The following is a 26,846-nucleotide window of genomic DNA, read 5'->3' as shown; positions in this document are numbered from 1 at the left end:
ACGTTTTCTATCACAGAGAGATTTAAATTATTGAAACAGAACTGATGTCACTGAAACAATTTCTCAAACAGTATTCACTACTACGATGTGTGGTGCACTCTTATCATACCTCTTTCAGTCAACTCTGTTTAAATGTTTAAAAAATTGGCTTCTAATTACCAGAGAAATGCAAATCTCAACTGTAATGAGGTATCACCTTACACCAGTCAGAATGGCCATCATTACAGCTACAGCTAAGTCACTTCAGTCGTGTCTGACTCTGTGCGACCCCATAGACGGCAGCCCACCAGGGTCCCCCATCCCTGGGATTCTCCAGGCAAGAACACTGGAGTGGGTTGCCATTTCCTTCTCCAATGCATGAAAGTGAAGTCACTCAGTCGTGTCCGACTCTTAGCGACCCCATGGATTTTCCAGGCAAGAGTACTGGAGTGGGGTGCCATCGCCTTCTCTGTATACTTGTATGCTGCTACTGCTAAGTCGCTTCAGTCGTGTCCGACTCTGTGCGTCCCCATAGACGGCAGCCCACCAGGCTCCCCCGTCCCTGGGATTCTCCAGCCAAGAACACTGGAGTGGGTTGCCATTTCCTTCTCCAATGCATGAAAGTGAAGTCGCTCAGTCGTGTCCGACTCTTAGCGACCCCATGGATTTTCCAGGCAAGAGTACTGGAGTGGGGTGCCATCGCCTTCTCTGTATACTTGTATGCTGCTGCTGCTAAGTCGCTTCAGTCGTGTCTGACTCTGCGACCCCATAGACGGCAGCCCACCAGGCTCCCCCGTCCCTGGGATTCTCCAGCCAAGAACACTGGAGTGGGTTGCCATTTCCTTCTCCAATGCATGAAAGTGAAGTCACTCAGTCATGTCCGACTCTTAGCGACCCCATGGATTTTCCAGGCAAGAGTACTGGAGTGGGGTACCATTAAAAAGTCCACAAATAACAAATGCTGGAGAGGGTTTGGAGAAAACCTCCTACACTGGTGGTGAGAACATAAATTGGTGTAGCCACTATGAAGAACCAGATGGAGGTACTTTAAAAAACGAACAATTGAGTTACCATATGATCCAGCAATTCCACTCTTAGGCAGGTGTTGGGAAAAAACTCCTAATTCAAAAAGACACATAACCCCATGTTCATTCAGCACTATTTACAATAACCAAGACACGGAAGCAACCCAGTGTTCATCAACAGAGGAATGGATAAAGAAGATGTGGTACATACACACAACGGAATATTACTCAGCCACGAAAAAGAATTTACTAACGTCATCTGCAGTAACATGGGTGGACCTAGAGATTATCATACTTGGTGAAGTCAGAGAAAGACAAATAACATATGATATCACTTATATGTGGAATCTAAACTATGATACAAACTTATTTACAAGACTGAAACAGACTCACAGACATAAGAAACAAACTTATGGTCACCAAAGCGGAAAGAGAGTTTGGGATGACCAGATATACAACACTGTATATAAAATAAACAATAAGGATTTATATTTAGCACAGGGAACTATATTCAATATCCTGTAACAAAGCACTTAGAAAAGAATATGAAATAATATATGTATATAACTGGATCACTTTGCTGTACACCAGAAACTGACACAGCATTGCAAATCAACTATACTTCAATAAAACAAACAAACAATAAATAAAACCTTAGTTTCATTCTAAGCAATATCACCAATGATATCGCTGGCATAATGTGCTAGTCATCCCCCCCCAAAAAAAAATTAGTAAGAAAAAAAATAAGTTTAACAACAAAAAATATTTTTTTTTTCAAGTAAAAGTAAGTTACATGAAGCCTGGGTCGTGCTGAACGCTAGGTAATTCGTAAATACGGTAGAGTTGACTAGGTGATATGCAAATACAAGGGCTCCGCAGAGCATTTCTCAACGGGGTGCCCCTGGCATTTTGGGTGGAATGGTTCCTCATTGCACAAGGCCGTCCGAAGTACTGGGTTATGTGGCCTCTCTGGCTCCGCCTGCTAGAAGTAAAAAATTCTTCCCTTTCGTGTGATAACCCACTCTTCCCTCCCATTTCGACACTCACTCTCCTCCACTTGACACCTGAGAGCAGGGAAGGTGGGGAAAGTGAGGGCTGGCTGTCTCTCGCCTGAATCTGCCCTGCCCCACTCACCTCTTCACCCAGGGGCCACGCGGGTGATCGGCATCGCCACCCCATCGGTGCACTGAGCCCTGAAATCAAAGCCCAGAGGGCTTGCCGCCCAGCGCCTGCAGTCACGGGACTTAGGACTGGGTCCCGCCCCTGCGTGGCGGGGGCGCACGCGCAGTTCAGTGAGCCCCGGAGGCTTGACCGCTCCGGAGCTGTTGGCGTGTGAATTCAATCGAGCCTCCACCCTCGCCCCGCAGCTCCGCTGGCATTTCAGGTGAAGATCCTCTGCCCTGGATTTTCCTTCAAAAGAAGCAGTTCTCGCACAAAGGCAAACTGGCCAGGTAATTGTCAAGACTTTTGCCCAGCCTCCAGCAACTGGTTGTCAACGGAGGTCCACGTCACCCACCACTGTCTTTTCTTTGCCATATCTCTGTATTATAAGTATTGTTACCGAATTATGGTAAAATCAGGGATTGGGTAAGCTAGTTGTATTTTCTAGCTCACCACACAATGCATCTAACAATTATTAATCGGTTTGCCCCTGTACCATGTTACCCCATTCTCGTGTGGTCCCAGTGGCACATGTGGCCACTGGTGGGGAGGCCCATCTGCTGGACATGTACAGGGGAGCAGGCTCTGTGCTGACTGCTTCCATACATCTCCCATCATCACGATAACCCTGGAAGGTAGGGGCTTTTCAGCTACCCCTTTAACAGATGAGAAAACTGAGATTCAGAGAGCTGCAGTCACTCACTCAGGCCACACAGCCCAGGAGATGGTGGGGCCAGGAGTCAAAGGCAGACTGAGCTGATGAGCAGGTGCTTGCCCTGAACTCAGGATGCGCATCCCGAATGTCCAGAGGGAAAGCTGAACTTGGCACCTACTTTGTCTCTGACCAGTTCTTCCTCCGTGGATTCCACCCTCCCCTCCCCCGCCCCAGGAGCCCTTTCACCCTTGAGGCCCGGAATCAGATTTAATGCAAAACACTTGCTTCCACCATTTCCCTCTTTGGTCTTCTCCACCCAGCAGCCAGGGGGCGCCTCTGAACCACGAGTCAGGTCATTTTGCTCCCCCGCTCAAAGTCGTCCAGTGGCTTCTGGTCACTCTCAGAATGTTACCTGGAACTTTACCATGGGCCATATGATCTGTCTTCCCCTCCCCCAAATCTTTCCTGCTCTGGCTCTAGCTGCCCTGGCCTCTCCTCCCTGCTCCTGGAACTTGCCAACTTTGCCCATGCCCCAGGGCCTTTGCACTTCTGTTTTCTCTGTCTGGCACACTCTTTGCTTAGATACCCACATGATCCTCTCTTTCACCTCTTTCAGGTCTCTGCTCCAATGTCAGAGAAGTCTTATCTAGTTATACCAAGTAAAATACCCCCTGGGTCCATCTCCTTTGACTTTGCTAGTCTCTCTTTGGAGCATTTCATCTGACATTTTATATTCAGTTATTTATGGTCTGTTTCCCCAACTGGAAGGTCAGTGCGTCCAGGGTGCGGGATCTTGCTGTGTTTTTTTTTTTTGGCCACTGAATTCACAGCACTTAAGAGTAGGGCCTGGCGAACGCTAAATTCTCCATAAATTGCTGCTGCTTGTGGAAGCCGACCTCCTAATTTACAGACAGCACTGCAGGCTCAGAGAAAGGGATCAGACTTTGCTCCCTAAACGCCATCATCTAACCATCGGCCCAGGAGCCAGGCCTTGCACTGGGCTCCGCAGACAGCGCGCCTCTCCCCAGCCCGGAACAGCCTCCCTGCGGAGCTCCACGAGGCTGCGCTTCAGATTTTGACAGGGGCTCCCCGGCACCATCAAACAGTATGTTTTCACTTGTGTGAGTCTTAACTTCTCCATCGAGGAACGTGGTTTCAATTCTGCCGAGGTGCCCTTGGGGCTTCTGGCATTGGGGACATTTTGGGGGGAAAAAAAAAAGTGTAGAGAATAAAAACAGTCTTCCCTGAGTAGCTCCAGCTGGTAATTACGATGGTTTTCTAAGAGGTGCGACTTTGACTTTGGGGCCAGTGAGGAATAGCAGAGGGGGCAACGGTCTGAAGATACGGGCTTGAACTCACACACAACGGTCCCCTCAAAATACCTGGCTCTGAGTTTCAGTTTCAACCAAGGTGGACAAAGCCCCTACTATGTATCTGCCTTTCTATTCCATAAGAGCTTCAAACGCTTATGTATTTGCCTCACAGTTTGGTATCATCGGGCTTCCCTGGTGGCTCAGATGGTAAAGAATCTGCCTGCAGTGTGGGAGACCAGGTTCGATCCCTGGGTTGGGAAGATCCCCTGGCGAAGCGAATGGCTACCCACTCCAGTGTTCTTGCCTGGAGAATCCCCATGGACAGAGGACCCTGGTGGGCTACAGTCCATGGGGGTCGCAAAGAGTGGGACACGACTGAGCAACTAACACACACTTGGTGTCATCGCTGGAGTGTCCCAGACATCTCAGACCCCAGGTGCGCTCGACAGAGGGATGGATTCTTCACCTCCCCTGTGTTGCCCATCACAGAGAACAGCACCATCACCGAGGTCAGGCTGAGCCCAGGAGTCTCTCTTGCCTCCTCACTCTCCCTCATCCCCCTTGTCCAACCTGTGAGCAAGGCCTCTTAGCTTTACCACGATCCCTAAGTGCACATCTTCTTCCCATCTCAATCCAACCCGTTTTTCTTCTTTTGCTTGGAGGTACCTCTATGTTAGTCCCCCAGTCTCCCCCCTCCCCCTCCTATTGCCTGTTCTCCGTGCAGCAGCCAGAGTGGTCATTGTGCCACATAAGCCAGGTCACGTGGCTCTTCCTGTTTCATGCTTCTCCGCCCCATGGCTGTCCACAGCACTCAGAATAAACCCTGATGTTTATGGCTTGTGTCTGGCTCACGCCTGCCTCTCTAGACTCATCTCTCTCTGTTCTCACTCACCCACTGCAGTCACGTGGCCTTCTCGCAGAACCTAGAAGACATCACACTAGTTCTCACCTCAGGGCCTTTGCACCTGCTGACCCCATCTCCTTTCATCTCTACCTGGCTGACCCCTGCCATCATTCAGGCCTTGGCTCAAATGCCATGTCCTTGAGACACCTTCCCTGACTCCCTCGACAACGAGAATGCTGTTACTCCAACCTGTTCCCTCACTATCACACCTGATTGTTTTATTTTCTTCACATCCTTTTCACTCTCACAAGCATTCTTATTTACGGATTTGTTTGACTGTTTATTGCCTGGTCTCCAGGGATTTAAGGTGAATCAGACAGACATGGTCTCTGCTCTCATATAAGTAATATTCTAAGCAGGATACAGGGAAAAACTAAATCTACCCTGGACTTTTCAACTACAAGGGCCAATAGTTTTCATTTTTTGCTAAAGCGACTTGGGTTTTGCTATGTGTGATCAGTGGAGTCTTTACTACATTAGGCTCCATAATACTTGCTGAATTCAATTGCCATTTTTTTTTTCAATTTAAAAATTTAAGCTCTTTCTCTCTCTTTTTTTCCCCCTCCAAGATATGAGAGGCCTTGGTAAAGAGAGCTTGCATGTTGCTTTTGGTGAAAGAGATAGTTTTGGGCTTTGATGCTACTGGCATTTTCCACTACTCCAAAGCTCTCTTTCTTCCTCAGCAAGTTTCTATCTCAATCCTCTCTTAAAAAAGAGGCTGGGCAGAGAGCATCAATCCCATTTCACAGACGTGAAGACTGAGGCCCAAATGGCTTGTCGAGACTGGACAGAACACAAGACTGATCATTTCAGCAAGCATTTTCCCTCTGGAACTCTAGGACAGCAGAACAGAAAGGAAACCCTGTATCCTTTCCTGATGATAAATATTGGCAATGCTCCAGCCTGGCCAGGACAGATTTGAAATTTATAGCCTTGATGTTTCTACTTCGTAGTGGAGTCCCCAGGGATTTTTCAGATTCTAGGAAAAAATATTCCTACCAGGATAAATAGAATTGTTCTTTCATAAGCAGTTATATTTTAGGTTGCCTTTATTTTTCTATCTGTTAAGCCAATAACGAGAATATAATTTACAAATCTAGAAGATTCCTATGTTAATTCTCTTATCAGACAACCTTTCCTTACCTTGGAGAAAGCCGTTTGCGTTTTCATTTGGGGAAGGTAGTGCATGTTATTTCCTTTCTTGCTTTTGCTACCAGGAAGCTCACAGACAGACTCTGAATTGCTGTCATTAACCCAAGCCAGATTTTTATATTTGTACAATGCTTCAGCCTTATTCATTACATGGCTTTCTTTTCCTTTGTGTTTGCTTTAGTAGCTCTATCTTAAATATGTTTTCTATTTGAGATTCTTCCCCAATCTTTTGGACACAGGCAGTGTATAAACAAATGAATTAATTTCTGAAGCTGCTTTCCCCTTCTCCCATCTCCCTTGCTCCTTGCTTAAGGGCACAGAAGCTGATACTTTAAATCAGCATGCTCCCCCTCCCCTTTCTCTTTGTAAAACATGTTTTCAGGGGAATGTAAATTGTTTTTAAAAGCTTCCATCCTGGCCCACTGCTAATTATTCCTGACCCAGGAGGATCCATACTAATTTGCCTTAATAAACTTTATTAAATAGTAAATTTCAGGAGGAAGAAACTACACAGCCTTGATTGGATTAGTAAAACTGCCAGTGGACATCACTGCTAGAGCAGAGAGAAAAGCCCATTAACCGCAGAGGGAATCCGGTCGAGTGTGTTTCCAATAAGCTGTGGCTGGCCACAGTCCTATGCCTTCTTGGGGGTTGCAAGCAAAAGTTTCTAGCCTCCAAATGAAAAAGAAAAAAGGGAAAATGAAAAGGCAGTGTCTCCGCCCCCAAACCAGATGCAGGTGATTAAATAAAGCAACTATGGAATGAAACAAGTAATCAAACAATTCCAAACCTCCAGGTCATTGAAGAACAGGTGTGTGTCTGCGAGGTTGAAGATCATTTCTTCCATCATGAGGCCGATGCGCACGGACGCCGTGGTGTCCTGTTAGGAAGAGGAGAGCGTGCAAGTGGGGTTGGTGCCATCTCAACCTCCCCCCCGGCGCTTGGGTTCTGTCTTCATCTCTGTGGCTCCCACATGGCCTAAAATGTGTGTCCAGGTGGGCTCAGGGTAATAATGTTGCACAGCTTCTGGGATTTCACGTCTACCTTTTCATCATTTCTATTTATCCTCATCAGTGTTTAAATCTCCCCCCCAAATGCCTCTGGAATGGCACCTGTGTTCAGTGTTGCAAGAACCACAAATGGCTGGAGGAAAAGAGAACCTCTTAGAAAACAAGACATTTTAGGGAGAGCAGTATAAACCATCTATAAACTACTGGCAGACTTGGGATCTTGGTACTCTCTTTATACTGATCAGTCTATGACACTGCCTTCCTGCTCCAGATGTTTGAAAAAAACCACTGTTATCTAACAAGAGAGGATTAACTATAAAAGCACAAACAAAACCCACTGTAGTACATCCATACCAGGGAAAACTAGGCAGCCATTAAAAAAATGGAGTCATGCTAGAACTCCTGACATGAAAGAATCATCCAGAAACACAGTAATAAAGAACAGGAGCAAATTGTATCACAGTACACTGTGTAAAGGGCATCCCAGGTGGTAAAGAACCCGCCTGCCAATGCAGGAGACATAAGAGACGCTGGTTGGGTCCCTGGGTTGGGAAGATTCCCTGGAGGCAGGCATGGCAAACCACCCCAGTATTTCTTGCCTGGAGAATCCCATGGACAGAGGAGCCTGGCGGGCTACAGTCCTTAGGGTCACAAAGAGTCAGACAAGACTGAAGCAACTTAGCACGCATGCAATTACTGTGTAAAACACAGGGAACAATAAAAGGGTCCATTCTCTCGCCCTCTTGTTCCTACACACATAATGTGTAGACTGCATTACTCTTCATCCATATTTGGGGTCCCTTCCTGAAAAGCTTCTCCCTGTAGGAAGAGGATACACGCCAGGCGCTGGCAAACTACAGCCCGCAGGTCAGATCTGGCCTGCTGTCTGTTCTGAATGGCTCACAAGTTGAGCGATTTTTACATTTTTGGAGAGTGTGTTGTATATGGTTGCTTTTGGGCTTTGAAGGCTGAGGTGAGTAGCTGTGACAGATGCTTACCGATCCTAAAGTGCTGACTATCTGGCCCCCTGAAGACAAAGGCTGCTGACCCCTGATTTAGAGGTTCCCTGTGGAACTCAACGGTCACCACGTGACTTGCTTTGGCCAACGAAATGTCAGCAGAAGATATGTTTCACTCCTGGTTGGAAGGGCCTTCTCCGGTGGCTGGGACGGTAAAGAATCTGCCTGCAGTGCAGGAGACCCAAGTTCGATCCCTGGGTCAGGAAGATCCCCTAGAGAAGGGAATGGATAACCACTCCAGTATTCTTGCCTGGAGAATTCCATGGACAGAGGAGCCTTGTGGGATCCCAGTCCATGGGATTTCAAAGAGTCAGACACAACTGAGCGACTAACACTCCCCCCTCCCTTTTTTTTCCACTTCTGGTTGGAAGCTTTAAGAGCTAGTGTATGGTTTGCCATGCTCTCTTCCCACTTCAAAAGGCTAAATGTTCCAGCTACAAGTGACTCATCAGCTTGGGTTCCAGAATAAAGATGATGAGTGTCAGGGCTACAACAGACCACAACGGACATGTACCATAAATAAGAAGCAGGTGAGATTCGGGGCATGTTTGTTACTGCAGCATAACCTCACTGATTCCAACTGATACACGTGGAAAATATAGAGCACACACATGGGAAATATAGTGCATAATGGTTCTCAACCCTGGCTGCACACTTTGTTGACGTGAGGAGCATTTAAAAATCAATAAAATCACAATGGCTGCGGGTGGGATCCAGGCACGAGAGAAGTTTAAACTCCCCACCTGATTTCAATGTGCAGTCAAGGTTAAGGACCACTGGTCTACAAGGAGAGACAACACTTAGTAATAGTCCTCATTAATATCTGTTAGGTGCTTTCTCTGTGCCACTCTCTAAGTATTTATTGACTCATTTAATCCCCACAATGCTGTCTGAGGCGAGCACTTAATATCTTCCCATTTCAGAGATGAGAACACTGAGGCTCACAGAGCACCCTGCTCAAGGTGCCACAGCTAGTGAGTGCTGGGATCTGAAGCCAGTAATCTGGTTCAGGGCAGCTCGGCTTCAGAGGAGGCCTCGGAGCGGCCAGGACTGGGAGAGGAGGAAAGGTGGCCTTGACCTCCATACACCTCTTTTCCCAGTTGAATTTTTCACCAGGAGGCTGTATTACCTCTATTATAAAAACAAATAATGAATGACATAAACCCGTCTTGACCCTTAAAAAAATAGAAAATCGCAGCTGGTGATCTCAGCTTCACACACACAACTGTGAAGAATCAAGCCCAGGAACATAGCCATTAGGTGAAACACCTCATTAGGGCTTCCATAGCCAAAGCTTAGCACGCCAGGCCCTGGCTGGAAGTCGCAGGGTAGAGTGGTCCATGAAAAACGAAGAGGAAACGGGGAAAACAAACTCTTTGGAGCCAAGTAAGGAATCACTGTGTGACCTGGGGAAAGGTTTGGGGGGTGTTTCCACATACTGCTCGAAACCAAACCATTTCACCTCCGCAGGAGTGCACACATTCTTTCCTAGTGAGGCTGTTTGTACGCCTAACCACCTATGCCCAGCCCTCCATGTGCTAAGTGGGAAGCAAGAAGCAGCAGCCATCTAGATTCATCCACTGAAAGGATTTATTCAGAAAAATGTCAACTCTCAGGCCAGCACACAAAACAGGAAAAGCAGTTACTGTAGACAAAAATGGCTTACCTGTGACAAGTGTTTGCATGGTTATAAGAAGCCGAATCCTCTACATCAAAAAAGCTGAAATGATGACTTACTGATATTGGGAGGGTGTGGAGAGAAAGTCTACATGTGTGTGAGAGGCAAGGGTGGGTGGGAAGAGAGAGCTAAAGCCAGAGATCCTGCCGAAAACAGAAAAAAATCATGCAGTGGGTAAAGAAGCAGGTTACCTCGAAATTTGAAGGTAAATACCCAAAGAATCAAGAAGAGTTGAGAGTTGTTGCCTCTGGGCGAAAAAACAGGGTGGGGTTGGGGGCAAATCACTGGGGACTGCTTGCTGCGTTTCATAATCCCTTCCTTTAGAGAAGACATGAGTTTTAAACTCTACGCATATATTTCTTGGATTAAAAGAAAACTAAAAACAAAAGGAGGGGCTTTCCTGGTGGTCCAGTGGTTAAGAATCCACCTGGCAAAGCAGGGGACACGGGTCTGATCCCTGGTCCAGGAAGACTCCATATGCTATGGGGCAGCTAAGCCTGTGCGTAACAGCCACTGAACCTGCGGGCCCCAGAGCCCGAGCTCGACAACAAGAGACGCCACCGCAGTGAGACGCCCGAGCGCCGCAACTGGAGAGAGCCCGTGCAGCAGCGAAGGCCCAGTGCCGCCAAAAAATGGAAACCTCGGCAAGTAACGTTACCCTCCAGTAAACACTGCATGCTTAGTCACTCAGTCGTGTCCGACTCTTTGTGACCCCATGGACTCTAGCCCGCCAGGTTCCTCTGTCCATGGGGGTTTTCCAGGCAAGAGTTATGGAGTGTGGGCAGTTGCCATTTCCTTCTCCAGGGGATCTTCCCAACCCAGGGATCGAACCCAAGTCTCCCTTATTGCAGGCGGGTTCTTTACCGTCCGAGCCACCAGGGAAGACCAGAGTAAATACTACCCTAGAGAAAAATCCATATATGTGAACAAGGGATGTGTAAAAAGATGTTCATTACAGAGTTGTTTGTAAACTGCAAATGACTGAAAACTATTTAGCTGTCCACTGAAGAGATTAGAGAAATAAAATGTAGAATATTCGTGCAATGGGAAACTAAATTCAATAGAAACAAATGAACCAGATCTCCAGGTGTTAACATGGACACATCAAAAAATTATTATTGACTGAAAGTATATATCCGAGAGTTATATACTGCATGTTATTACCATTTATTGGAGACATATAAAATGTTACTACATATTTTCCATGGGCCCTTATATATCTGTAAATATCTGCAAAGCTATAAATCCATAATCAGAACAGTAATTACCTTTGGAAAGCAGAGTGGAGGGGAGAGAGGAATTAGAAGTGATGATCAAAGTGAACTTTAGCATTATCTAGAATATTCTCAATTTCTTTTTTTTAAAGAGAAGAGATTCAAACATTTCTGGGATTATTAAAAACTGAAACAAAAACTTCAAGACACCCAAAGGTTTCTGAGGAGAACTTTTAGAATAGCTAACTACTCCCTAAGCATTCTCTTATTTCAGTTTTTTCTAAAATCTGCTTGCATGCTGCCTATTATATGATTTTAAACTGTGTAGTGGGAACCTCTTTTCAAGATACTTGATAAAAACTAGTTCTGCTGAGGTGGAAAAGTCTAGAACAGCCCAAGAAAAGTGCAGCTGTCCCTGTAGTTAAGTGACACACAGTGTTACTCTGGGCCAGACCACTGTATCCAAGTAGAAAATGTTTTTTTCAGGGTTGTAAAGACTGAGAAATGAAGAAACAAAAATTGGTGGAGGCTGAGCATGAATTAATGTGAGGACAGGGTGACAGGGGTTTCATCTCATGCTGCCCTCTGAATGCATCCCTGACATGCTCTATAAACACACCATCCTGGTTTGCTAGCTTAATTCACCCTGTGTAGCTTGGAGAGGGAGGAAGCCCACCTGAACTAGCACTCCTCCCAGTCAAAGAAAGCCTAAAATATGGAGTCTTTGCATCATGTTTTTCCAACTAATAAAAGGACTAAATGAAACAGCACACATGTAACCCCTAGCCCAGGGTCTGGCATATCAGGCACTCTACGAGCGCTGGTTATTGTCAAAACATCCCAGTGCGCTTCCTCGTGTTTCTGTAAACCCAGCAGGAATATCCCGAATCAGATGGGATGCTATGAAAGATGTGCTTTATGAAAATACCATCTCACATGAAAACCATTTTCTTAATCATTACATACTCTTTGGATTAAAAAAAAATCAGTGGTTAATTTCTTAAGTAACAGCAAGAAACAGATTGTGCTTAAAAAACAATCAATTTAAACCAGAATGGAGAACTGAGAAAAGGGAGTTTTCCCAAAACGGGCTTCGATTTGTAACTTGTCTGTGGAAAGGACTGCGCTGGGGGCCGTTGGGGTCGGGTGGATGGAATGTCATCTTTGACTCAAGAATCTGGGTGGTTCTCTCCCCACGAAGGTACAAATCAGACTGCAGATTTTTTCAATGTGCTCTCATGTTCTACAGATTTGTCAGGGTTCGGCTTTGATGACGGCGAGGTGGGCTACGCACGCTTTCATTTAGGAGGCTGATGAGGACGTTCCAAGCACAACAACCCCCCTCGAGGCAGATGCTGTGGGTCTGGATGCAGCTGTAACCTAATTATCACGCATTCTTGGTGAGGTTCTCTTAATTAGAGGAAGATGGTGGGGGTGTTCACCATATGGGCCCCTCAAAGATCTGCCTTGTGGATCAGTAAGTTATCTTGTGACGTATGGCTGTATTTCCTGGATGCGGGCGGAGAGGGTAAGAGCCTTAAAACAGAAAGTCTTTTCCTAAAACGAAATTAATCGAATATCAAACAAACTTGAAGGAGGAAAATGGCATGTGGATTCCTGGAGGTTTCAAAATCTGAATGCAAAAAATTCTTCGGGGTTAATTTAGATGTTAATTTAGATGACGGCAATTGTTTTCTGTCAAGTGCCTTCATCACTCCAAATATCTAAGCTCTCCGATTTAAGCCGTATTCTTAGAGGTCTTCTGCCCAATCCCTGTGGATTAGGAGGAAAGCATTTTCATTTCTGAAGGAGTCCAAGTTTTGAACCAAAAAGTCGTATGTAATGAATCACAGCTCTATTCGTCCAAAAGAGAATTTCCTTTATTGAATTTTCCAAGTTTTCTATTTTAAGCACATAACGCTTTTGTAGTAGATGGTTTAATTCATCATTTAATTCTGTTTATAATTTAAAGAGGTGAGAGCCACACTAATCAGCATCACAACGCTTTGAAGAAAAGAAAGGCATTCCCCCAAATTCATCTTGAAACTAACTTATAAGACTGTGGTCTTTTTTTTTTTTTTCCACAGCTGGCTGGATAATAATAATAGCCAGTAATTACTGAGTGTTTTGTAGTAGGTTAAGAGTGTGGGTTCTGAGCCAGACTGCTTATTATGTTCAAAGCTAGTTCCACCTCTTACCACTAGATGACTTTGTACAAGTTACTTAACCTCTGTGTGCCTCAGTTTTTCATCTGTAAAATGGGGTTAATCAACTCATAAAATTGTTATTAATACAAAGATTAAACGAGTTTTTCAAAGAGTAGGTTGTCATCCGGGAGAAGGCAATGGTACCCCACTCCAGTACTCTTGCCTGGAAAATCCCATGGACGGAGGAGCCTGGTAGGCTGCAGTCCATGAGGTCGCTGAGTCGGACACGACTGAGCGACTTCACTTTGACTTTTCACTTTCATGCATTGGACAAGGAAATGGCAACCCACTCCAGTAATTCTTGCCTGGAGAATCCCAGGGACAGGGGAGCCTGGTGGGCTGCCATCTATGGGGTCGCACAGAGTCGGACACAACTGAAGCGACTTAGCAGCAGTAGCAGCAGGTTGTCATCCTTTTAGTGAATGTTTACTTTAAAAATGACCAGCTTAAAAAAGACAAAAAAAGAATGAAACAAATATAAGAGAATCTGCTGCTGCTAAGTTGCTTCAGTTGTGTCTGACTCTGTGCGAGCCCATAAACGGCAGTCCATCAGGCTCCCCCGTCCCTGGGATTCTCCAGGCAAGAACACTGGAGTGGGTTGCCATTTCCTTCTCCAATGCATGAAAGTGAAAAAATAAAGTGAAGTCACTCAGTCGTGTCCGACTCCTAGCGACCCCATGGACTGCAGCCCACCAGGCCCCTCTGTCCATGGGATTTTCCAGGCAAGAGTACTGGAGTGGGTTGCCATTGCCTTCTCCGATAAGAGAATCTAGGGGTTACTAAACTACGGCTGTCAGTTTTTATAAAGTTTTACTGGAACACAGACATGCCCACTTGTTCGCTCAGCGTTTGTGGCTGCTTTTGGGCCATAATGGCAGCGTTGATCGCTCCTGCAGAGCCTAGCCTAAAGCCTAAAATATTTATTATGCCACCAGGGAAAAATTTACCAATCTCTAGAATAGATGACACTCCAGTGTTCTTGCCTGGCGAATCCCAGGGACGGGGGAGCCTGGTGGGCTGCCGTCTGTGGGGTCGCACAGAGTCGGACACGACTGAAGCGACTTAGCAGCAGCAGTAGAATAGATGATGAAACATCAAAGTACATCATCATATGCGGATTCATACGAAAATATTGGGGGATCAGATCCCACTGTTTCCAAAATCTACTTCTGGATATTCTGGTTACACGAATACATTTTCCATTTTGTCTTAAACTAATGTGTGCTGTTTCTGTTGCATGCAGTTGAAAGATTCTTGACTCTGCTCACAGCCTCCCTGTGTCTGCACCCAAACAGGTATATTTCAGTCGGAGTGGCAATGACCACAGGCAAGTTCAAGTGCTTCTGCACATCTTAGGAATAACTGAGCCTTTCCAGGCAGCACTTCAGAAGACTGTCTTCTCTTTTGATGGCACCTCTTACTCCCTCAACCCTAAAGGGTTGTGAAGTCAAGTGCACGGAAGGGCCTGTTTTATTTTCTGGTTTTAGGGCCACAGTCTCTTCTTTATACAAGCATCGCCTAATGGAGCAAGTGCTTTCCTCCAATGAGCACCGCAGATCGCCTCCACCATTCACCAGGTGTGCATGAAAGTGGCCACAGGCAAGAAGCTCCCTGAAGCAAAGCGACCGAGAACATTAACTGAGGAGTCAGCAGGACCTGGCTTCAAATCCCAGGACTGCCATTCCCCAGAGACATGACCTTGGATCAGATGTTCACCCTCCCTGGGTCTCAGTTTCCTCACCTGAATATAAGCAGGTGACTCCTTTCTAGGGCTCCCGTAGGATAATGAGTGCGATATGATTTCCTCCTGGTGCTTGGGTATTATTAGCACAGGCAAATTAGCAAAAAGCCATCAGAGTCCACAACCTTCCATCAGAACGCTTTCCCCACTTAGAAATTCCCGTGCAGTAGTTTCTCCTGGTATTTGCTAAACCACGGCCATTCTTGTAACACCTTTGCAAGTTTCACACACTGCAGAGCAGCTGTGTTAACTTAGGATTTTCCTTTAATTGAGCTACCCTTCCTGCACATTTTTTTTTTTAAAACAAACACAGTTCAGAAAGAAACTTGTCCTCACAACTGCAGATGGCAAACCTGTTCCACTCACCATAGCAGAAAGTTAAACACGAAGATGAGCATGTATGTTAGTTTCTTGTGGATGCTGTAACAGATTACCACAAATTCAGTGGCTTGAAACAACACAAGTTTATCCTCTTACAGAGTTCTAGACATTAGAAATCTAAAATCAAGGTGTTTCAGACTTCCCTGGTGGCCCAGTGGATAGGAATCTGCCTGCCAAAGCAGTGGACAGGGGTTCGATCCCTGGTCCGGGAAGATTTCACGTGCCATGGAGCAATTAAGCCTGTGTGCCACAACTGCTGAGCCCCTGTGCTGCTGCTACTGAAGCTTAGAGCCTGTGCTCTGCAACAATGACACCCATGCATCACAACCAAAGAGTAGCCCCCACTCTGTATGATTAGAGAAAAGCCCGTGCAGCACTGAAGACCCAGTGCGGCCAGAAATAAATAACATAAATAAAAAAATTAAGTCAAGGTGTTCCTTTGGGAGCTTTCAAAGGTGAATCAGTTTCCTTGCCTTTTTCAGCTTCCAGAGGCCAGTGCATTCCTTGGCATCGGCTCCTTTGCCACAGCCAGTTCCTTCTATCGACTCTCACCTCCTGCCTCCCTCTTCTGAGGACTCTGTGATTACATTAATCATACCTGTTAAGTCTCTTTGGCCATACAAGGTAACATTCACAGATTCTGGAGACTGGGACCTGAACACCTTTTGGGGGCCCATTTGTCTGCCTACCACATAGCATGCAATGAAAAAAATGACAAAATGCTGCTCTTTTGGGTGTGTGATCTCATATACCATGTTTTAAGGCAGTTGTTTAGTCACTAAGTCATGTCTGACTCTTCCTGACCCCATGGACTGCAGCCCACAAGGCTCCTTTGTCAATGGGACTTTTCAGGCAAAAATACTGGAGTGGGTTGCCATTTCCTCCTCCAGAGGATCTTCCTGACCCTGGGATCGAACCCATGTCTCCTGTGGCTCCTGCATTGCAGGGGTATTCTTTACTGCTGAGCCACCAGAGAAGCCTGTTTTAAGGCAGAGGTTCTCAGCAAAGGTGGCATCTCCCCCTAGAGAGCAGTTTGCAAGTTTGGGCAACACTCCTCCTTGTCATAACTGGGGGGAAGTGGCATTTGGGGAGGGTTGATATTGTGATTTATAGTACGAAATATATATTTGGGTTTTGTCCCTGTTTCTGGCACAGAACTCCTAAAGCCCTTGGAATTTTTAATAGCCGAGATATGGAAGCAGCCTAAGTGCCCATCAGCAGTTGAGTGGATAAAGACGATATGGTGTGTATATACAACCGAATGTTACCCAGCCGGGAAAAAGAAGGAAATCTTGCTATTCTGACAACACGGATGGACCTGGAGGATATTTTGCTCAGTGAAATAAGCTGGACTGAGAAAGACAAATACTGTTTGTTTTCACTTGTATGTCGAATCAAAACACCAAAACAAACCAACGTAAAATGAAAACAGACTCATAGATACAGAGAACAAACAAGTGGTTGCCTGAGGAGAGAGGGGTGGGCAGAATAGGTGAAGAGGATTGAGAGGTACACACTACCAGCTGTAAAACAGGTAAGTCACAGGGATGTGATGGACAGCACAGAGAACACAGTCAACCATACTATAAAAACTTTTTATGCTATGAAATCTATAAAAATACAGAATCATTATGTTTCATACCTGAAACTAATATAATACTGGGAGAAGGAAATGGCGACCCACTCTGGTATTCTTGCCTGGAGAATCCCACCAACAGAGGAGCCTGGCGGGCTACAGTCCATGGGGTCACAAAGAGTCGGACATGACTGAGCAACTTTCCCTGGGGTGATGAACGTATCCACATGTTGGGAAGGTGGCACAGCCCAGTTGCATGTGGGTGCTTCTGTGCTGGGGACCTTTCTGGACCCTCCTTATATACTCCTCCACATAGCTGTTCATCTGTATCCTTCATAATATCCTTTGTCATAAACTAGTCCCTGTATATAAGTGTTTCTTTCAGTCCTGTGAGCTCCAGCATATTAGTTGAACCCAAGGAGGGGGTCATGGGAACCTCTAATTTATAGCCAGTTGGTCAGAAGCACAGGTAACAATGTAGACTTGCAACTGGCATCAAAGTGGGGGCAGTCTTGTGGGACTGAGCCCTTAGCGAGTGGGATTGACCTGGATGCTGTCTTCAGGAAGACAGAGTCAGAATTGAATTAACTGCTTGGTGATGTTGGAAAATACACATTAGAGGGTGCCAGGGATACAGGACAGTCATTTGTAATGAAAAATTGTCACACATCCCACGTAACTTTCCCATTTCATTGCTGGACACTCTTGTTATAAAAAACCTGTTTCTAATTATCTGAGCCTAGCCTATAACTCATGTTTTTACTTTATTCCCAAGGGGCCTTTAGATCATCACTGAGAGAGGGAGACGGTGAGGGAGGCTGAAAGCAAGCACATTTGTATGCTGGGCTATATACGGCTAGCTAGCTTCCACTCACCTCCAAAGCTGTTGTCCACACAGCAGCAAGATCGGACTTTTTAAAACAAAAACCAGAACTGTCCCTCCTCTTTTAAAACCCATCAGCATCCTCTGGCCCTCTGAATAATGCCAGCATCCTTCACTTTTCCACTCTAACCCACTGGTCTGCTCCGTGAGCTTGCCAACTCAATACTGCCTCAGGGCCTTTGCACTGGCTGTACTCGCTGCCTGGAATTTCCTTTCCCCAGATGCTTTCCTGGCCGGCCCCTTTGTAACATTCAGTTCCCACTTTCAATACCAGAAAGACCTTCTCTGATCATCCCGCCTGAAGTAACCTGGGTGCTGACCCTCCACTCATGCGGCATCTCATTACACTGTTACAGTTTTTAACAGCATTTATCCTTATCTGGAAAGATCTTATGATTTTTGATGCTTCTCTCTCAACCAGAACACAAGCTCTATGAGAGCTATTGCTATGTAACTTGAACCTGGACCGGGTACGAGGCAGATGCTCAGTTAAGTATTTTTAAAAATAAATATTTAAGGGTGTGTAAGTCTTTTGTATATTAGCACACTTCCTCCTCAAAATATCTTGTCCCTAGTTTACAGATTAAATGAGATTCAAAGCGAGGAGGAGATTCAAAGCGACAGAGCCGGGATTCAAACCCAGGACCGAAGCGGAGCAGATCCCTCTGGTCCTTGCGCCTTCTGCCCACCTCCCCCTACTACCATGCCTCTGCCTGCCTTTGGTCTGCGGAAAACTTTAAAGAATAAGTTGAGTCCAAGAAGTGGGAAGTGTGCAAACAGGAAAACAGTCAAAGGAGCCTGAATTTAGTCGTAGTCGTTAAGCATAGTCAAGGACCTTTAGTTCTTTCTCAAGGGCTGTAGATAGTATGCTGAGCCAAATCCTGTGATTTGTATCTGTCTTATAGATACTAAAGTATCTGTATTTAGTATCTGTCTTATAGATACTAAAATAGCAGGTGGAGAAGTTAGCTACATGATGACCAGACTGTACCCAGGACATGCGCGCTACCGCGATTCTGAAAACTGGCCGCAAAGAAATGGAAACAAATGGACCCTGGAATTGAAGATTAACTGGACCTAAAACAATCAAGATGACACTGGTCAGACCACCGATGACCCATCTGAAGGTCAGAGATGACTGTGCTGTTTCTGCATGTAGCCCCCTCGCCCCCAAGACTTCTGTAAAAGCTCTTGCCCATTGGTTGCCAGTGGTGGTGGTGGGGAGTTGGCCTTTGGACAGACGTCCGCCACCCTCCCTCTGAGCTGCCGGTATCTGAAATAAAGCTAACTTTCCTTTCCATCAACGTGGCCTGTTTATTGGAGTGGCAAGCAGCCGGACCCCACACTCTTTCGGTAACAGGATTACGGAAGAAACCAGAATCTTATCCATTTTACTCACGGAATATGTCTTCACAGGAACTATTAACAAGTGCTTTATTAAGAAAAAGAAGCTACAGTCATATTACCACCAGAATTTTTTTTTTTTTGTAAATGTCTGATTTAAAACTGTTGAGGTCTACTTTTAATGAACAAGTGAAGTGAAGTTGCTCAGTCGTGTCCAGCTCTTTGCGACCCCATGGACCCTGGCTACCTGGTAGCCTACCAGCTGCCTCAGTCCATGGAATTTTCCAGGCAAGAATACTGGAGTGGGTTGCCATTTCCTTCTCCATTAATGAACAAGGGACCCATTTAATTAAATTACACTTCCAAAGTTAAGAGAAATGATAGGTGGTTTGCCATGCAAAAATCAGCCTGATCCTTTTCTCAGTCTCAGGCCTAGCTTTCCTTTTTAATAACTGCTGGGCTTCAGAGTGGATAAAAGGAGAGACCACGTGCTGGGGAAGGATCTCCCTTCATTGCCCCTGAGCATTTGTGCCTCCCATTTCCCAGACGTGATGTGGAAAAGCAAAGTTACCCAGTAAATCCCTCACTTCTTAGCTGTCCCCCACTCCCCGCTCCCCACTCCCCAAGCCAGGAATGGTTTCAGGAACCAGACGCTTTGGCTGAGATTGGAAGTCACATCACATGAGCTGGCCTTGAAGGACTCTGAATCCTCTCTCGGCTCCCCAGCCTTCCGCCCCAACCCCCGATTTATGAGCAGCCCATAACTTTTTAGGATGTCATTGTATGTGTCAAAGAGACATGAGCCGGGGGAAGGCCCATCCTGGTAACCAATTCAGGGCCTCTCTAGATCCATGAATGTTACCAAATGCAATGCTTCCAAAAGTAATTTTCAGAAAAAAAAAACAACCAAACAATGAAAAACACAACTCTCGTATGCACATTATCTTGTTCTCACAGGGATCAAAGGACGGCAGCTTCCAGGGGCAGTCTCTTTCACCCTCATCACAGGGGTCTCAGGTGAAACGCCAGTCAGTCCTTCAACATGAAGGGGGGCAGCCCACGGTCTTTCCTCCAAGATGCTCCTATGCCGACATCCTACAGGTTAAGCCACTTCCGGTCTCTAAGTGGACCCAGCCGCAGGTGTAAGCCTTCCTGGACTTCCCGCTCCAAAGGCATCTCTGAGTGCTTCCAGCGGGAAGCATGTCTAAAGAGGCATCTGGAGATTTCCAAACTCTTCTCTTACCCCGAAGCTTCTTAGGTGATGGAATTAGTTAACCCTACTTCAAGCTCCTCACAAGGCATTTTCTTAAGGAAACTTGTATAACCAGCAGAGGTAGATGTTCCTGAGTTCGGGATGTGATCTTGCTAATTACTTGTTAATTAGCACGCTCACGGCTAATATTCCTGAGAGAACTCAGCTCCTTAGATGTTTTTCTGAAAGCTAGCGGCATGGTTAACAGTCAAATTCACTAAGAGAGTTCCTTAGTCAATTACTTTATTCTTATTTTTTTGGGCCACACTTCATGTCTCGTGGCAGTGGTCCCCAACCTTTTGGGCACCAGGGATCGTTTTGTGGAAGACAATTTTTTCATGGACTGGGGTGGTGGGTGGATGGTTTCAGGATGATTCAAGCACATTACACTTATTGTGTACTTTTTTTCTATTATTATGACATCAGCTCCACCTCAGATCGTCAGGCATTAGACACTGGAGGTGGGGGACCCCTGTCTTGTAGGATCTCAGTTCTTCAATCAGGCATTGAACTCAGGCCATGGCAGTGAAAGTGCCGTATCCTAACCACTAGACCACCAGGGAACTCTTAATTACTTTAAAAGAAGAAGTTTGGGCTAGTTCTTTAGGAGACTGATAGGTGGGTGCGTGAACACTGCTTTTGTGTGTTTACAGAATATCTCTGGAGTGAAAAACTGGAGCTCTTGATAAATCAGGGTTGTTCAGGCTCGGCACTGTTGACCCTTGGAGCCAGATCATTCTTTGCTGGGGCTGTACTGTCCATGGTAGGCTGTTCAGCGACATCGCTGGCCTCTACCCACTAGGTGCCAGGGGTATCCCCCTCATCAAGTTGTGACAACCAAAAATGTCTCCAGTCAAGCGCCCGGGAGGCCAAAGTACCCTCAAGTGGGGAACTGCTGCTTTAATTCCTTTAAAATTAATGAAAGGCTTGGCTCTTAGTCAAGTAACTCTGTAATTCTAGAGTGGACAACCTTATCAATGAAACTAGCTTTGTAAATAAGTGACAAGTTAAAAAAAATTTTCGATCTCCCAACCAGCTGAGTGTAAGGTGCTGGTTTCCCGTTTCAAAAGGCCACATGGCCCAGTTGTTCGGCATCACCACTGCAGCCAGGCCCCGGTCTGCAGCTCAGGCTCTGTCCTTCTTACTAGGAGGTGAGTGACTGCCAGAAGTCGCTGTGCCCATCTCCTGGCCTGCACATGTGGGTAACCAGAGCATCTACTCCTAAAGTGATGAGAGTAAATGAGCTGATGTATGTAAAGCTCTTTAGTGGATACTGAGTTGGGAGCAAGCGCAGAGGGTCTGTCACCCTTATTCACAGAGTTAACTTCTCCGGGGCCTCACTGGCCACACCCAGTGCTTGCACTGGGCCGTCCCTTTCTCGGGTGCCACCTGAAGGGGCGACCAGGGAGACATGGAGAAGAAGCTTGGTTTGGCGCTTTGTGATTTTGGCCTTTTCTTTCTCATCCCAGCACCCAGACCACCACAGGCCAAGCTTGTGTCTTGGCGGGCACCCTGTCTGGGCTTGCAGACTTCTGCAAAGGGCAGCCTTGCCTACTTTGGAGACAGTTCACAAATTCAGGCAGCCTGCCACGTGTGTTCGCCTGGCTTTTCTCTTGTGTAGATTACCCTGACGCCCCCAACTTGGGGTCAACGTGCTTTTGCACCGATTCTGGAACACAGTCCTCTCCCTCTCCCTTTTAAAGAAAAAAGAAAACCAAACGCACAAACACACAAAATCAATCAGAGGCATCACGCCATACAAGCCAACTGGGCCTTTAAAAAAAACACTGCCAAGTAGCTGTTTACAAGCTGAACAAATAATTACTCTGCCACAAGGAAGAAAAGTATTAATTAAAGCTATTCATTAAACCAGCCTTGCTATTCTGTGGGGTTTATCTCTTGGAAGTGTCAGCCAGAGGTTAGGGACGGATTAACACACAATGGAGGGCTTTGCCAGTTAAATCTCCTCCTTGTGGTTAGCTTTTAATAATAAAGTTGTCATTAAAAGAAAGAATTTAATGGTTTTAATTGGATTTAATTACTTGGAAACTCCTGGAAAACAGATCAGCTTGTTTGAAAGAGGAAGACAAGAAAATGATGGTGGTAAAGAAAAAAAAAAAAGGTTGATTCACATGTTTAAACAGTAAAGCTGAAAAAAAAACAAAAAACAAAAAAAAAACTTAGCTTCTTTGGCAGTTTCATAGGAGAACACAGAAAATAGAAAAGATCTTCTTAGTTCAGCAAATGGGTCTATTTGTACTCACAAGAACTTTACCAAAAAAACCAGAAGGATAAATCCCCGTCATCACTGAATCACAAAAGAATCAAACTGACTACAAATGATAAAATCATAGTCAAATTGAAGAGAACAAACAAAGATGTCTAAACTGGTCCTTCTTTTGAAGTTTTACGCAACTACTCAGCCTCTTAAGATTTTTTTTTATCCTTTGAAAAATGTTCTTTCAGCTGGAGGTGTCTGGCAGCTTTAGAAGCATTTCCCTAGGATGTAAATTTAAAGGCAAAATATTAAATAGATAAATGGAGCTGTGAAAGGGGATTAGGGGGACCGACTGTCTGGATGTGCCTAACTGAGGAGGTTCCTGGCACTTGGCACCTTGAATGTGAAAACTGGGAAAGTTCCAGACAACCCAGATGAGATGACCACCCTAACTTGAGTCACCATTCATGACTGAGGGGCATTTGAGACCAGTGCATTTTGGCATGGGAGACCAGTGCATTTCTGGAAGTTCACACCAAATGCTTAGACCAGGGCCTGACACCCAGCAAAGTGGCTCCTGCTTCTGTCCAGGAATGGGCACATCCTCATCAACACTCTTGAGTCTTCTGCTTTTCATTATTATTTTTATTACTATTATTTGTAGTGGTAGTGATACATTCCAGAGAGAGGATATTCTTACACAACCAGCAACATGCTTCTAAAGATGCAGTTCTTGGGACTTCCCTGGTGGTCCACTGGCTAAGACTCGGAGCTCCCAATGCAGGGGGCTAGGGTTCAATCCCTGGTCAGGGAACTAGATTCCACACAGCTAAAGATTCTAGATTCTACAGCTAAAGATCCTGTGTGCCACAAATAAGACCCAGCACAGCCAAATAAATATATGATAGATAAATAAATAAATAAAGATGCAGCTCTTTAAAAGACATTCATTCACTCATTATTACTTACGGTTATATTTATTACAGACCACCATGAAAGTGTGCTTCCGAGAACTGGGCAAAGTGCATTCTATACATGGAGTGATAAAGACTATGGAAAAAATACAGCAAAGGATTTGTGTTGTGTGGGCTGTGCGGGAGGCGTTGCATCTCATAGGATGGTCAGGGAGGTCCTCGTGTGAATCTGTGCATCTGAACACATCTTCAGGAGGAGAGGGAGAAAGCCATGTGGGAGGAGGAATGGTTCAGACAGAGGGAAGCAAGTGTTCCAAGGCCCTGAGGTCGGGTGTGGCTGGCAGGGCGTGGCTGGCAGGGCTGAGTACCAGTGTGGCTGGAGTAGAGAGAGGAAGGGGAGGAGTCCTAGGAGATGAGGGCATGGAGATAATGGGCCAGACCCTTCAGAGCCACATCTAAGGGTGTGGCCCCTGAAAACTGGGCCAGATTTGTCTTCAAGCGCTTCCTGAACACCTACTATGAGCTGGGTAAGAACATGCGTGTTCTTGGCTCTCATATGGCTTAAAACATACACATGGAAGCTAAGGGCTGCTGTTCCTGTCTTCCCAGCATCCATGCTGTTACCTTCTGGTAACAGTATCCTGAGTGTTTGTGCGGGGGGGATTCCATCACTCCCCATCTGTGTAGTTCCAAGGGGGCTGTCTCAACCTACGTCCACCTTTGAGTGACTGGCTCTAGCCAGGCCAAGGAGAGCTTTGTCTGGCACTTGGTTGAAACTCCTGGGAAAGAGTTACTCTCTTTTTACAACAGTTATCAGGCTGGCAGTCCTGTGTTGCTTGGGGGCATTTCTGCCATCACACGTGAAAAGAACAAAGCCAACCTGAAGAAAACAGAGCCAAGGGATGCAAAGAGGCTGACTTCTGTTGACACCGTTTGAACCTCTGGATTCAACCATGCCCCTGAACTTTTTGGTTATAAATGCCAATAAATTCACTTTTCTGTTTAAATCAGCTTGTGCTGAGTTATAATGGAGAGAAAATTAACCTGACCACTAATTACGGGGCATATAGACTGTGCTGTGCTAGAAAGCAGAGATGTGGAAGGAAGTAAGATATAGTCACAGTCCCTGCATTTGAGCTCTGAAGTCCAGTGAGGGAAAGACACAAATCAGTAGGTGATAAAATAATTAGTGAAAAATAGAAGAGGGTTCTAAGGGAACACACCAGAAGGACACCTAACTCAGTGTAGTCAAGGAGAGCTTTCTGGAGGCAGAGATGTCTAACATAAGACCTGAATGCTGAGTGAGCATTAGCTGGGCAAATGAATGGCAATGAGAAAAGCATTCCTGGCAAAGGGGACAGCATGGATAAAGCTGGGGGAGTCTGTTGGTGCAACCATAGGCTGTAGCTGAAAACAGAAAGATGAGAGTCTGAGTGGTGAGGCAGGACAGAATGGAAGGAAGACCAAGGTCATGGAAGGTCTGCAAGCCAGCCCAGAGGGTCTGGACTTTATTCTGTGAATGAGGCACAAAAGCCAACAAGATTTACAGAGACTAAGTAGCTCACTTCAAGGAGTGAAACACGTGCCTTGCTGGTCTGTCAATTTCCACCTCTTGGTACAAGAAATATTTAACTTTCCCCTTAACTCTTCTTAGAGAAAGACAATAGTGCAAGCAAGATAGGAATGACAGCTGACACGTGGCCTTAGTGTCAGGGAGGCAACAGGGAGTGGTGGGGATTGTGGCCAACTGGAAGCCACCTCCCCACTGAAAGGAACCAGTTGCTACGCAGCTCCAGCCAAGAGGTGACCTTTGGGAGTGTGGATGCTGCATGGACAGATCTTCTGATTTTTTAAGAGAACCCAGAGCCTTAATTTCTGTGAAAATCTCACAGTTAAAAAATTATTCATTTAAAATCTAGTTGATTGATAATATTATATTAGTTTCAGGTGTATAGCATAGTACATAGATTCAGTATTTTTACAGATTATTCTCCATTAAAGATTATTACATGATAACGGCTATAATTCTCTGTGCTATACAGTATATCCTTGCTGTTTATCTAAAATCTCTGCATTTGGGACTTCCTTGGTGGTCCAGCGGCTAAGACCCCATGCTCCCAATGCAGAGGACCCAGGTTTGATCCCAGGTCAGGGAACAAGATTTCACACACTGCAGCTAAGAGTTTGCAGGCCTCAACTAAAGATCCCATGTGCCACAGCTAAAAGACCCTGCATGCCACAATGAAAATCAAAGCTCCCAGGTGCCACAACTAAGACTGGGCACAGCCAAACAAAGAAAGAAAGAAAACTCATCATCTGACGGGACCTTGTAAGTTTTTGCACAGCAAAGGAAACCATAAACAAAATGAAAAGACAACCCAGGAACTGGGAGAAAATATTTGCAAGTGATGTGACCGACAAACAGCTCATCCAACTCGATAACAAAAAGACAAACAACCCAATCAAAGGCTGGGCAGAAGACCTGCCCAGACATTTCTCCAAAGAAAATATACTGACGGCCAATAGGCACATAAAAAGATGCTCATCATCATTAATAATTAGATAACGGCAAGTCAAAAGTATAATGAAGTACCACCTCACACCATGTAGAATGGCCATCATTAAAAAGTCTAAAAATAGCAAATGCTGGAGAAGGAATGGAGAAGAGGGAGCCCTCCAACATTGCTGGTGGGAATGCAAATGGGCGCAGCCGCTGTGGAAAGCAGCAAGGAGGTTCTTCAAAAAACTGAAAATAGAGTTACCATATGACCCAGCAATCCCACTCCTGGGTATATATCCAGAAAAACTATAATTCGAAAAGATACATGCAGTCCTGTGCTCATAGCAGCACTCTTCACAATAGCCACGACATGGCAACAACCAAATTTCCATCGACAGATGAGTGGATAAAGAAGATATGGTACACACGTGCAATGGAATAGCCATAAAAAGAACAAAATAATGCCATTTGCAGCAACATGGATGGATCCAGAGATGATCACACGCAGTGAAGTCAGACAGAGAAAGACAAATGCCATATGGTATCGCTTTTACTCTGTGAAACCTAAAATATGACATAAATGGATTTATCTATGAGACAGAAACTGACTCACAGATACAGAGAACAGACTGGTAGTTGCCAAGGGCGAGTGGAAGGTTGGGGGAGGGACAGAGAGGGAGTCCTGGATCAGCAGAGGCAGGCTCTTATGTATGAACAACA

At 45.6% G+C, this 26,846-nt stretch overlaps 1 protein-coding gene and 1 long non-coding RNA gene across 13 annotated transcripts in view; one reads left to right on the top strand and one right to left on the bottom strand.

Annotated features, from left to right (window-relative positions):
• EYA2 (EYA transcriptional coactivator and phosphatase 2) overlaps window positions 1-26,846 on the bottom strand; it is a 261,448-nt gene that overhangs the window by 37,491 nt on the left and 197,111 nt on the right. For all 3 annotated transcript variants that reach the window (XM_055545178.1, XM_055545177.1, XM_055545179.1), the window contains one exon: window positions 6,980-7,069. In XM_055545178.1, coding sequence (XP_055401153.1) covers window positions 6,980-7,069 — 90 coding nt within the window. The remainder of the gene's footprint in view (window positions 1-6,979; window positions 7,070-26,846) is intronic.
• On the top strand, window positions 2,195-19,157 carry LOC129626038 (uncharacterized). 10 transcript variants are annotated; one of them, XR_008701701.1, is made up of 6 exons: window positions 8,993-9,604; window positions 12,360-12,510; window positions 14,613-16,063; window positions 16,595-16,973; window positions 18,320-18,386; window positions 18,474-18,488. It is a non-coding gene; the product is annotated as an uncharacterized LOC129626038 (long non-coding RNA). The 10 variants fall into 10 exon arrangements; XR_008701704.1 differs by lacking the exons at window positions 8,993-9,604; window positions 16,595-16,973; window positions 18,320-18,386; window positions 18,474-18,488 and adding exons at window positions 3,808-3,925; window positions 4,306-4,569; window positions 6,986-7,184 and having other exon boundaries at window positions 14,613-16,122; XR_008701700.1 differs by lacking the exon at window positions 18,320-18,386 and having other exon boundaries at window positions 8,995-9,604; window positions 18,474-19,157.

Source organism: Bubalus kerabau, chromosome 13 (genome assembly GCF_029407905.1).
Source record: "Bubalus kerabau isolate K-KA32 ecotype Philippines breed swamp buffalo chromosome 13, PCC_UOA_SB_1v2, whole genome shotgun sequence".
In the NCBI taxonomy this organism is placed as follows: Eukaryota; Metazoa; Chordata; class Mammalia; order Artiodactyla; family Bovidae; genus Bubalus; species Bubalus kerabau.
Note: the sequence above shows the minus strand (reverse complement) of the source record. Positions and strands in the feature narration are given on the sequence as shown.